The sequence below is a fragment of the Solanum lycopersicum genome, chromosome 4 (genome assembly GCF_036512215.1).
Source record: "Solanum lycopersicum chromosome 4, SLM_r2.1".
NCBI lineage: Eukaryota > Viridiplantae > Streptophyta > Magnoliopsida > Solanales > Solanaceae > Solanum > Solanum lycopersicum.
Window position 1 is genome coordinate 5,347,343 of NC_090803.1, and position 12,647 is coordinate 5,359,989.

General features: G+C 31.6%; 1 protein-coding gene across 5 annotated transcripts; it reads left to right on the forward strand.

Moving 5' to 3' along the window:
• The first annotated feature begins 5,941 nt into the window (after positions 1-5,941).
• LOC101268859 (THO complex subunit 4D-like) lies at positions 5,942-11,894 on the forward strand. 5 transcript variants are annotated; one of them, XM_069296995.1, is made up of 8 exons: positions 5,948-6,285; positions 6,613-6,739; positions 7,578-7,812; positions 8,663-8,809; positions 8,895-8,963; positions 10,176-10,357; positions 10,733-10,786; positions 11,445-11,894. In XM_069296995.1, exons 3-8 carry the CDS (start codon positions 7,618-7,620, stop codon positions 11,614-11,616), a joined length of 819 nt encoding a protein of 272 aa, XP_069153096.1. In that variant the 5' UTR covers positions 5,948-6,285; positions 6,613-6,739; positions 7,578-7,617; the 3' UTR covers positions 11,617-11,894. The 5 variants fall into 5 exon arrangements, with proteins under 5 accessions (XP_004236691.1, XP_069153096.1, XP_069153095.1 ...); XM_069296994.1 differs by having other exon boundaries at positions 6,012-6,285; positions 6,574-6,730; XM_026030614.2 differs by having other exon boundaries at positions 6,013-6,285; positions 6,613-6,730.
• Positions 11,895-12,647: the final 753 nt, after the last annotated feature.

Here is a 12,647-nt window from a genome sequence, read left to right on the forward strand (position 1 = left end):
TGGGAGGTGAGGGTAGAGGGTTAAACATTAATTTATAAAAAGGAAAGGGCTAAATGATTTTAGAATTTTTTTGTCATAACACTAAAAAGATTATAATATTTTTTAAATTCTAAAATAAACTGATTTTTTTAGTTAAAAAGTATTAATATTTTAAAAGAAAAAATGTTTTTAAAAATAAAATAATATAAATAAAATATCATTCTGACAAAATATTCTGACCAATTCTTTTTTTCTTATATAAATTACTATACTCAAATTTCTCTATAATAAGTTGTTTGTTTGGATACACTTTTAATTGCTATAAAATGTAGTTATAAAGAACATAATGTTTATGTGAATTAAATGTTTATTTATTTGTCTATTTTAACCAGTTAAGACTTAAAAGAGAGTTTTTTTTCTTTTTCAAATCAACTTAATATTCATTAAATAATACATAAAATAATAGTAATCAAATTTAAAGTTTCAAAATATCATAAATAAGATTAATTCAAATAAAATACAAGTTTATTTTTATATTTGTTAGAAAAAAATATAAAATTAACGTGGGACAAGTAATGTAAACCGAAGGAAGAAATATAAAAGAAAAAATAATCTGAAACCCCTCTAATTTATATTCGAAATTTTAACTATACATTCTAATTTTATGAATGCCCTATTATCCACGTTAACTTTTTTTTCTCTAGATGGTAATCAACACTTAATATTAGTTCCAAATAGAGATGTTTGGTAATTGTAGCTGACTTATATGTTCTGCTTATTTTGATGAATAATGCAGTTGGAACTTTAATTTTGTAATTTGTCATAAATATAAACTGTTTGCCTGTTTGGGATGGTAAGTTCAAAAGTTTGGAAATAGTTACACCTATTTTCTCCGTATTAAATTATTCATCGTAATTTTAAAAATTTACTCCCTTCGTCCGGTATTAATTGCTATAGTTTCTATTTTTAGAGTCAAACTATAAAAACTTTGACTAACATTTTAAGATGTATTTATTCATCATATTAGTATGCAAAAAAATTGTAATTTATAGTATTTTTCATATAGTTATAGAATATTTAATTTTTTTGTTTAAAATATTAAATTAATGTGATCTAATTTAACTTTGAAAATTAGTCAAATTAACTTTCGAAAAACGCAACATGACAAACAATTTTAGACGGAAGGAATATTATTTAAGAATTAAAGATAAAACTAATTATTTTACTCTCATTTTTCCTTAGTAAAAGGAAAGTCTTGACGTAATCGATAGAATTATTGTCATGTGACTAGAAGGTCATGGGTACTAGCGATAGAACCAACAACCTTTAAAGAAAAATAATGTATAACAGACTTTTATAATTCGATTTTTTCTCAAACTCCACACATAGTAGAAACTCAGTACATTAGGCTCTGTTAATTTATAAAAGATAATGTATAAATCTAAAAAGACGAATCCAACGTGTAAGGGTAAATTTAATAGTCTTTGTCTCAACTTTATATCGGTATTAAGAAATTCGTGAACTCAATTTCTTTATATATTAACTTAAAATTACGATAAAAATCATAAATTTTAAATTTTAAATTAGCCCGAATAGAGTTTTTAAAAGCAAAGTACAATAACCATATTGTGTGAAATCATAGATTAAGTAAAAAAAAAAAACTTATTGTCAATATTATTAAATGGCAGTATATGTGGGGAATTAGTTGATTTTGGTCTTTGCAATTATAACTTAAACTGTTTTTCTTCTCTTCATTAATTCTATATACATTGACAAATTATCTAGCTAAACCAAAAAAAATTTGGCAAATTTTATTTAGCGATGAATTAGTGATAAAATTTATATATAAAACTTGACTTTAATCCACCATTTATAAACCGACTATGTTGATATATGCAATACGTTAAAAAATCTTAAAGATGAATGCATTAATTTTAAATTCTGAATCCGAGTAAAATGAATGGTAAATTGCTATCTTGATAATTGAATTTTGCTTTGAAGAATAAAAAGAAAGAAAAGGAAGATTGTTGGTTGAGGTTTGCTTGTTGTATAGGTAAAGGTTCCTCTAAATCTAATTGTAAAGCAAAAGGAGGAAAAAAAAACAAAAGGGAAGGCTAAAATATAATTTTAATTCTCCATGGTGGAAAAATCACAACTTATAAATTAAACTTTTGCAAATAAAATTTATGATTATAATATTAAAGGCGGCAATTAACAAAAGATTAAAAGCTAAATTACTATACATTTGAAAAGAAAATGAAAACATAAACTTTTAAAGACCAACATGCACTTGCACCTCTTTAAGTATTTTTCTTTTTGGGTATAGGAAAGATTAAATATATATAAATTCTTAGGCAAAATGGTTTAAATATGTAGGCAGAATAAACTTCAATTTTCTTATGCTTTTTTTTTTAGTCCTTCTAAAAAGAATATATATATATATATTTAATAATTTTTTAATATTAAATTCCACATAACATGTTTAAGATCATAAGATTAAATTATTGTTTAATATATTCTACATGATATCTTGCACGGTGACAATCTTCATTTATAATTTTAAGCAGATGATATAAATTGTTAGTTCTAGGTAAAATGTGAGGCACTCTTGATATTTACATGAAATTAATGAAAGCATAAAATGCGTGTATACTGTTTTTTTTTTCTTTTTACTTAAATCATATAGTCGATTAATGTATATTTTTATTTCATCTATTATTTTCCAACAGCTAAACTTGTTAGCAATTCTACTAGTTTTACTTATAATAATAATAATAATACTTTATCTAAAAATTAAAAGATGTTTGGTGGACCATTAAGTTATTATATGTTTCATTTACATAAACATCCAAAAAATAACTAATTGTCCACTTTTAAGTTTTATAGCTAGAAAACTCTTTAGTATGAAAAGTGTGAAAATGAAGGCACACAATTTTATTTTTTAAAGAAGTCCATGTGATGTCCAATAACTGTATGGCCACTTATAACAAAATTCTACATAGTGGACTCCTTTATTGTTTTTCTTTGTATTTCTAAAACTCTAAATCAAGTACAATTAGTCCCTTTTTCTTGTTAAAGTTTTCAACAAGGAAGAAAAAAGGTTTTTGGATAACATAAAGAAATTGTGAAGTTTTTCTCAAAATAAAATTGACTAGTTCTCCACTTAGCAAGAATTAAGCCTATTTTTGGCTACACTTTTGAAAAGTTCAGTAAAATAAAAGTGGTTGTCCATGACATGTAGTGTTGGTTTTGAATTAATTAACAAGCTTAACTGATTCATCGAGTTTAAAAATATGCGTATCAGGTAAATCTGTGATATATCTTATAAAGTTCTCTCTGTTTCTTTTTCATTCCAATGTAAGAATCACCTTCTTCACAAGCTTATCAAACTAAAAATCTAATAGTATTTCTGATAGACTTGCTTTCGATTATAAGTGTTATATAAGACCCCGTCAGAGGCTTATTATCCTTGTTGATGTTTGTCTTACCATCGTATCGAGGGAGTGTCACAATTTGATGTATATTTGTCACTATCATGACATATTTTGCCTGTTTTGGCCCAACATGAGTCACAATTTTTTCCTTAGGTTACATCATCATCTAGCTCAAAAATGATTATACCATTTGAACTTATGACGTGCTTTATAAAACTCTTTATTTTTCTCTTCTATTTCGATATATGATTCATCTAAGTGTCAAAAATCAAAGACCAACTTATCTGATAGACAAAAGTACATTTATTTTCTCTCTATTGTGATGATAAGACAAACAAATTACATCGAGATGAATAGACTCCAAAAGATTGGAGAAAACAAGGGAAACTTACATAAATATACTATAATACATAAATATGTCATTTAACTTGGTTTCAAATTATATTTATGCCCTTCAACTTTGGATGTGCACAAATAGAGACTTAAGCTTGTATAAAGTTGAACAAATAAACACACATGTCCTATATGTCATTTTTTGTCCTACGTGGTATCCTACGTGTATTGTGCCATGTAGGACTCATGTGTTTATTTATTTAAAAGTTGGATAGTTTAAATGTCCGTTTGTTTCAAGTTGCAGGTCAAAGTTAAAATTTGAAGTCAAGTTTAGGGTCCAATATATGTATTATGTTGAAAAAAATATTTACCATATATAGCAATAATATTTTTTTCCACTTGATTAGTTTTAATTCATTTATAATATAAATAACAATTTATTATTCACATATAATACATGTTTTAATGATGAATAATATATTTATCACACATTTTAATACATTTGTAATACAAATATGTCAAAGTTTTACCAAACAAACATAATATATTTCAAAAAAACAATTATAATTCATATATATTGACACACAATTCACTTTTAATTCATGTAACAAATTTTACATAATATTGCTATAAATAGTAATAAATAAAAAATATCTCTGAAATCAGTAATTATTTATTAAAGGGCAACTTTCACATATAGCAAACAAAAAATTCATATCTGTATGCTATAACAAACTTTGCATAATTGCGCTCCATAGCAAACATAAAAACTGTATAATTCGCTATACATATACAAGTGTATAATTCGCTGGCCTAAATTGTATAATTCGTTGCCCTAAATTGTATAATTTGCTGGCCTATTTCGCTGCAATTGTATAATTAGCTTTGCATACAGTTGAATCGAATTAAAATGTATGTATATTGCATAATTATAAGTGTATAGCAAGAAGATATGTGTTTTTCTCGCTTTATACAAAACCAGAAACACAATATATACACTGCAATTGTATAATTCACAATTGTATAATTCTTTGGCCTTTTTCTATGCAATATTTGAAGTAAAATGTTTGTAAATTGTATAATTAAGTGTATAACACGAAGATATACATTTTTGCATGTGTATATACAATTTTCTCTCGCTTTATACAAAACAGAAACAGAAATTATACACTTCTGTGTATAAAGCGAGAGAGGCGAGAATAGGAGAGTGGCGAGCGAGACTTTTGGGAGAGAGACGCCTGACAAATTTTTGCCAACGTTTGCTATGGAGCACAATTAAATCAAACCCTAGCTATTTCATTTAATTTAGGTTATTAGTTTGCTATTATATACAATTTTCCCTTTATTAAAATGTACCAATTTATTTAATTTTTCCAGCAAACTAAGGCCCAAAACAGACAACATATGGGACAGAAACCCATTTGATGAATAAACAAGGCCCAAATTAACAGAATCTCTACTTGCACATTTTGGGCCCTAACCTAGCAACTAAGGCCCAAACAACAACAAAAACAGTTAACAATGGTAGACCCAAATTAAGGGAAAATTATGTGGTTAACCGAACGTATACTAATTAATTAGTTATTTTATGACTAACATTCAGTGATAATTATGTGGATCAGGTTTTCGAGCTTGTATAATGTAATTTCGTATAATTGTTCGCAGTTTGAATGTTTGTGTTTGTATAAATTCCTTATTTTGAGTGTATAAATTGTGGATTATACACACACACTAATTATAAAAGAAAAACTACTTAAAATGTAGCTATAACATGTAAATATGTTGTACTATGCAACATAATTAAGTTTAATATGGTGACTATTTATAAAAATTTCCAAAAAATTAAAGTTCAGCAATTAACGACTATCTCAAAATAGGAGTAGTAATGCAAAAAAAAAATAAAAAAACTGACAATATATACAGTGTAATTCTGTAAATAATATCTGAGAAAAGTAAAATATATTAAAATCTTGTCCTATCTTATTAAGGCAGAAATTCTTTTTGTAAAATCCTCTAACTCAATGAAACAAATCAAACCAATTACGAAAAGAAAAATAAAAAACACAATAACTCACAAAAAACCACTACATATCATTCATAAAAAAAAATCAGTCACACCACCACCAATAAAATAATGCAATAATCGACCAAAGATAACAAATATAAATTTGGGCCTATCAGAAAGCCCATCTTTCAATAATGGGCTGACCCCCCACCCCCTATAGAATTCCTTAATACTTATTAACTTTTCTTCCATTGGCCACCAAAAACTAAATCCCTAAAAGCTGCTAGCAAATTTCAATCTTCACCCAGAAATTCCTTTGTAGATCTCCCTCTAGATCAAATCTTTTTCAATCCCATTGAAAAAAAAATTCAATCTTTACCATCAAAAAGTTCAAATCTTTGCAATTTTCCCAATCAAAAACATCAATTTTTACACTTTTCCCCATCATCCTCACCTTTCTCTCCTGTATTTCTCTTCATCTCGCTCCACGATTCCCAGATTCGTTCAATTTTCGGTCTTTTGCTTCAGATCTTGGTAAGTTTTGACTTAGTTTTTCGTTTTTGTTAGATTTGGTCGTTTTTTTGTATTGTTGTATGCGGATTGTTCAATTTATTATGAATTAGCTAAAAATTGCAGATACCCATATGGGTTTTTAAGCATCAGGGTCTGATTTTGACCCGTTTTGGGGAGTTCATGTAGCATAGGTTATAAAGGTTCAAGTTTTGTTATGGATGAATTACCTGTGTGCTGATTTGCAGATTTACGTATTTCTCTGTGTGTGTTTAGATCATGTTTGATGTTCTTTCCTTCTTTCTGTCCTAGTTCTTCATGGATCTAATTCATATTCTGTATATATTGGAGGCGGATTGCTTATTGCTGTTTGACTTATAATCTCTTGCATCCATGGCTACAAGTTTCCTCAACAAGCGAGAGATTGGATATAGAGAACCAATATGGCCATGGTCTTTGAGGGTAGAAGGTAGTTGAGGTTGTCCCCCGTTGCTTATTGTTGTTTTATTTATAACCTCTTGCATCCATGGCTACAAGTTTTCCTCAACAAGCGAGAAACTGAATATAGAGACCTAATATGGCCATGTGGGTAGATAGTAGAGGCATTATTTGCTTAGTTTATTGTTCTTTCATTAATGCTACTACCTGTTGTTTCTTGTGCTTTTTTTGTCACATTTTTCTGCTTGGTATGGTCTGTTAGCTTTCCCCTATTATTTGCTATGCCTTGTTCTACCTCTTTGTTGTGTTTTTCGAACTGTCCTGTTATGTGTTGCCTGAGCTGAGGGTCTTTTGGAAGCTGCCTCTCTATCTCCATGAGGTAGGGGTTAGGTCTGGACCCGAACATTACACTCTATCATCCCCAGACCCCACTTGTGGGAATAAACGGCGTATGTTGTTGTTGATCTGTGGTTGTTCAATATTTGTCTACAAGTTTTGCAGATGTACTAACTAATAATTGGTTTATGTATTTTTTGGCTTTATTATCTATATGCATTTTTATTACTGATCTGTACTGAAATTACTGGATTACTTTGTTGATATAAAATTCACATTGTCAACGATGCTGTCCAATGTACTGATCACCTGTGTTTTGCCTATTTATTAAGAACTCACAATTTTCTGGTTGAGCTGTATATCTGACATTTGTAGTGTTGATTGAGTATGTATTTTCTTAACTTGTTAGTTAGTGTATTCTGATTATTTTGCTCTGGATGGTTCCAGAAGTTCAAGTTCTAGTTTCTATGTTTCTTCCATTCTCTGCACTGGTTTCACTTTTACTAACAAATACTTATTACTATTTTTATTCTTGCCTACAGACTGTTTGTTTTGCTGCTGGTTTATTGTCCTGCATACTTCATGGCTTCCTTGGATATGTCTCTTGATGATATGATAAAAAGTAGGAGAAATAATGAGAAAGGAGGTAGGGGACAAGGCAGGGCCCGACGAGGAAGAGGGCAAGGAGGATCAGTTAGAGGTGGAAGAACAACAGGAGCTCTTCGTAAAGGGGCACTTGGTGTAAATGCTCGGCCATCTGCCAACAGAATTGCCAAGGCAAGCATAAAACTGTCGGAGTCTTTTGCATTTCCTAGACAATTTGATATGCTTAAAAAATCAAACTGAGGATTGTCATATATTTGCTTTAGAATTGACATACAAGAGATATTGATACGTTTGGCCCAAAGAGAAAGTCCGCTTTTGTACAGCCATAATAAGCTATTGAAAATGGTAGTGCAAGTATCGATGATCCTTGAACTTCTTCATTTGAATGGCGTTTCCTCGAGGAATTCGCAATGGATTTTGATAAAATGGGATATTCAGGTGGCCCTGTTCTTGCATACATGACTTCTTTGTAGCATGTTGCAAAAGGTGCTTCAATAACTGGAAAAATTAAAGAGATTTCAACATTTAATTTCCATAACATCTAGAGGGTTGTACTTTCTTTACCATCTCTTGTCCTCATTGTCTAATTGCTATTGCTCTAGTTTCTCACCACTGGTATAAAAGGGAGTTTGCAATTCTCGTGATGGATCCTACTGCAATATGTGGAACTGCTACAGTGTCAAGATCTTCTATTACAATCTATTCCATGGTCTTTTTTGCAAAGGTGGCTTCATTCACTGAACATCTTAAGTGGAGCTCTCACCTTTTGTTTAAGGATGTGTTGATGTGCAGTTGGTCAAATCCTCCATTCCACCAACACTTTTTCTGCATAGTTCATTCCCCTTTCTCTGTTAGGTTACATTGTTTTTTGAGCAATTCGACGTAAGAAACTCCTCCCTAGTTCGATGGGAAACTGATGATATCTGATTTAATCTTGAAGAATGGTTATTTGTCTTATTTTTTGGTAGTATGATGATTTTTAACTTTCCACCTGGATATCTTTTGGACATTCTTGCTTCAGTCTTTCCACAGAACCAAGAATTTGCCATGGCAGAATGGTTTGCTTGAAGATAGTCTTAGAGCTGCAGGGATATCGTCAGGGTTAGAGAGTGGCACTAAGGTGTATGTATCTAACTTGGATGTCGGAGTGACAAATTCAGATATAAGGGTATACCTTGAGCATGTCCTTTACATATATACTGTTTTTCAATGGATATCTTTCAAGATCTGTTATAAAAGGACTTTCCACACAGGAACTCTTCGCCGAGATGGGTGAACTGATACGATATGCTATCCACTATGACAAAAATGGACGTCCAAGTGTAAGTTGATCTTCACTAATTTGAATCAGAGTCTTTCATTTACTATAAACTCAGGCCACCTGATCATCACATGCACAAGTTCTTCATCAATTGGTGATAAATATCCTGCCTGCTTCCTAACTAGGGAATTGTATTACATGTCAGTATGGGCTTAATGATGTACAGAATAGGGTACTCCAAGTGATTGGAGTTGCAGCATGTAAGAGGAAGAGAAAAAAAATTATGATAGCTTCTAGCAATGTTACCAACAGGTTTTGGAAAGTCCCCGCAGGGTTGAAGTTTGATGTGGCTTAGAAATGCATTTTCTGAGTTTTTATCATAAGAAATTCAATTATGGCATGGGGGTGGGGCTTACAAGACTTATGAAATATCTAGTTGCATCAGTAAACTTATGTATATTGGAAACAATTTTCTGCATATGAATGTTTCAGAAATTATTGTTTTAACCTGCATCCTATATTACCTCAAACTGTCCCCTTAAAGGATGGGCCTCAATTATTCAGTATGTCAAAGTAATACATTAGATCCGCTTCTGGGAGCTGCTTTCAACTTTTAATGTATCACTTTCTAAATAAGAGCCTTTCTCATGCTGAGCTATTGAGCTCTTATCTTGATATAATTTCGTTGTGTTGAAGCATTTTACCACATCTACTATTTGAGATGGAGTGGATATCATTTTGTTTGAAGTTGCAGTGTGGTTAAGGCAGCATTTATCTGTTCGTAGGTAGGCATGAGATAACTCTCATAAAGTAAATTGAATATTAGTGTCTTGAATTTGATGAGAAAATTACTAGTCAAACTTTTAATCAGTTTTGCCTTCCATGTAGAAGACCTCTAATCACGGAGGAATTGTGGAAGGGATATGGTATAAGGTGTAGTTTGAGTTGAACCCACGCCTACCATGTAGAAGACCCTCACAGATACCACTAGAGTATAAGCATTGGTTGTTTGTACATCAACCCGTTTATTATCATCTCTGTCCAATTATATTCTTGTGTATTACACAATCTATCAATGTAGTTCTGCTTTTATCATCTTCTGTTAGTTTGTGGTACTGATTTTTTTTTTCGAGCTATCTCTTTTGCTGCGTCTTTTGTCCTTGTATTGGCCTCTCAGTTATTGCTTGTTTTGGATTCAACAGTCCAATTGTTTTTGTAGTATGCTTATATAGTTTTTTAGTTACTAATGATGGAAAATATTGAACCCTTATAGGGCTCAGCTGAGGTGGTTTTCGCCAGGAGGAGTGATGCATATCAAGCACTTAAAAGATACAACAATGTTCAGTTGGATGGGAAACCTATGAAGATAGAAATTGTTGCTCCCAAACCGGACATTCCTTTATCAGCTCGTGTAGATGTTGGACGAGCAAATGGAAGGAGGACTGTTGTCATGATGTACGTTGTATTAATTTTGCTCTCTTCGTACCTCTATGTCTGTGTGAGCTCCATGTTTGTCTGATAGACTCTGATGTAGCATCAACGCCCATTTCACTTTTAGAATATTTTGCACTCGTATTGGCTATCGCTAAATAGCAAATACTGCAGATAATGTGGTTTTAGCCTCTTTATAGCTTTGCCAGGTTCACTAAGTCAATTTTTTGAAATTTGACGTTGGAGTCATTTGCATTAGTTTTTAGCAGGATGTGGTAGTTTTGATTGCTGGGGTAATCTTATAGGAATATTGTTCTCCAAAGTATTATGCTGCTGCTGTGGGTGAAATGTGTTCAGTATAATTTTGGAAGTTAAAGTGAGAACTTATGTCTTGTGCAGGCCGGGCTCAGTTCGTGGAAGGGGTGGTGCATCTGCTGCTAATCGTGGTTCAAGGTGAGTTTCTCACGTGCACAGTTATTTATTCTATGGATGTGTGGTTACTGAGTTGTGTTTGGGAGGTTAGACATGTTTGGTCGGAGACAACTGAAGGCTATTTATTAGTAGAATGGTGGATTTTGTCTTTTAAGTCAATTAATAAAGTTGATGATTAACAGATATTGGATAGTGGAATATTTAATCTGCATAGCTCAATGGATGATTATCGTTCCATTACTGGAGCTTTGACATCCAATTTTTGTTGCAAGTTCTGAAGTCATCTCATAAAACATAAGCTACACAGCTTATTTCTTTTTTGGTAGTGCAATCTCTTTCTTATTTACTATGTAATGCCATGTAAAACAAGAGATTCCTTTTTGATGGTCTAATCAAGCGTACCTTTGATGTGGATATGGCTTGGTGTTACTTTTGGGAGTTCAAAAGTTTAACATGTTTTATACTTAACGGTCACACATGTCTATGTTGAAGTTAAATATACGAGCAAATGTAGGTGATCATTGCATCAGAATGAAATGTTAATTATGGAAACAAACCAATTAGATGAATCCCTTGATTAAGGAAAGAGATGCTTGAAAGTTTTAAGATCTGAATCACACCGCACTTGTTAAACAATTTGTTGTTTTTTCTGAAATACTTTTTAAATCTCATTGTATAGTCAAAGGGGCCACGGTGGCTTGGGTAATGCATCAGGACGAGGCCGCGGTCGTGGACGTGGAGGACGCGGTCGTGGTGGTAGGGGTAGGAAGAATGGCGTTGAGAAGTCGGCAGAAGATCTTGACAAGGAGCTGGAAAACTATCATGCTAGTGCAGATGCTATGCAAACCTAATACAGTGGTGCACTTTCAAGAACTGCAAGAACATTTGCTGTAAAGTTTGCTGACTGCTATAGTATTTTTTTTCTGATACTTTCGGAGGATGCTAGTTTTTGGTTTTAATGGTTTGTAACATGAATAGTAGAACGTCGATGTGAGTTAGTATAATGACTATATGGTAGCTTTGTTGCTTTATTTTGTTTGTGTCCGTCCAAGTATTAACCATGGATCTGGAACTAACTAGCAAAGCATTTGCTTGGAAAAGTGAATATGGTGAGAAAATTGAACTTCAATGTTTGCTTTATTTGTTCAATCATTTGGTTTACAAATTGATTTTTGTAGGAATTACAGATGAGCAATTTTATAGAAAATTGTTCAATCATATTTTATTTTTATTACTATGTAGAGGAGCTTGTTCCGAGTGTCTTTTTGGAACAGCCTGTCTATCCCTATTAGGTAGGGGACCTTGTATGTTGTTAGCGAGATGCCATAGAACATTTAATCCTTAGTGCGTAGTTTAACTATTAGCACCTGTGCATAATTTTGGTCTGGTCTGTTTGGAACATGATAAAAATGGAATCACATTTAGTTTTTCCAACTTGGCATAAAGGTTTTATATAGTCTATTTATAATTTATTTTAAATTACAGGATATAGTATTGTATGTTTCGTACTCGCCAATAATAATAATACGTCGATTCAAAGTGAACAGTTCTTAAATTACCTCTTTTCAATCATCAAACGTGATATTATTTTTATAAAATTTAGTACGTGTGTAACTCAACCCCTAATCTGCTACCAAATGCCTCCCTTATTGAATTAATTAATGACAATGTACATAATTGTAGCAGAAGTTATAAGTGGGTCTTTTTCTTGAAATTAATATTTTATACCTTAGCATAACTTCACAGAAATCAAATTAAAACTTTAATTTATGCAACAAAAATGTGGCGACATGCATATGTCACACATGTGTCTTTAATTATACATTTGTCCCCCACCCCACCAGGAAGTCAGGGTGGTCAGCAGACATTCTTCGTCAAAAAA

Excerpts from the sequence above, each read along its gene's own strand:
- LOC101268859 (XM_069296994.1), top strand. The coding sequence starts at position 6,705 with ATGGCCATGGTCTTTGAGGGTAGAAG. Across the intron at positions 6,731-7,577 it reads ATGGTCTTTGAGGGTAGAAG|ACTGTTTGTTTTGCTGCTGG; the intron begins GTAGTTGAGGTT and ends TCTTGCCTACAG. Across the intron at positions 7,813-8,662 it reads CTGCCAACAGAATTGCCAAG|TCTTTCCACAGAACCAAGAA; the intron begins GCAAGCATAAAA and ends TTCTTGCTTCAG.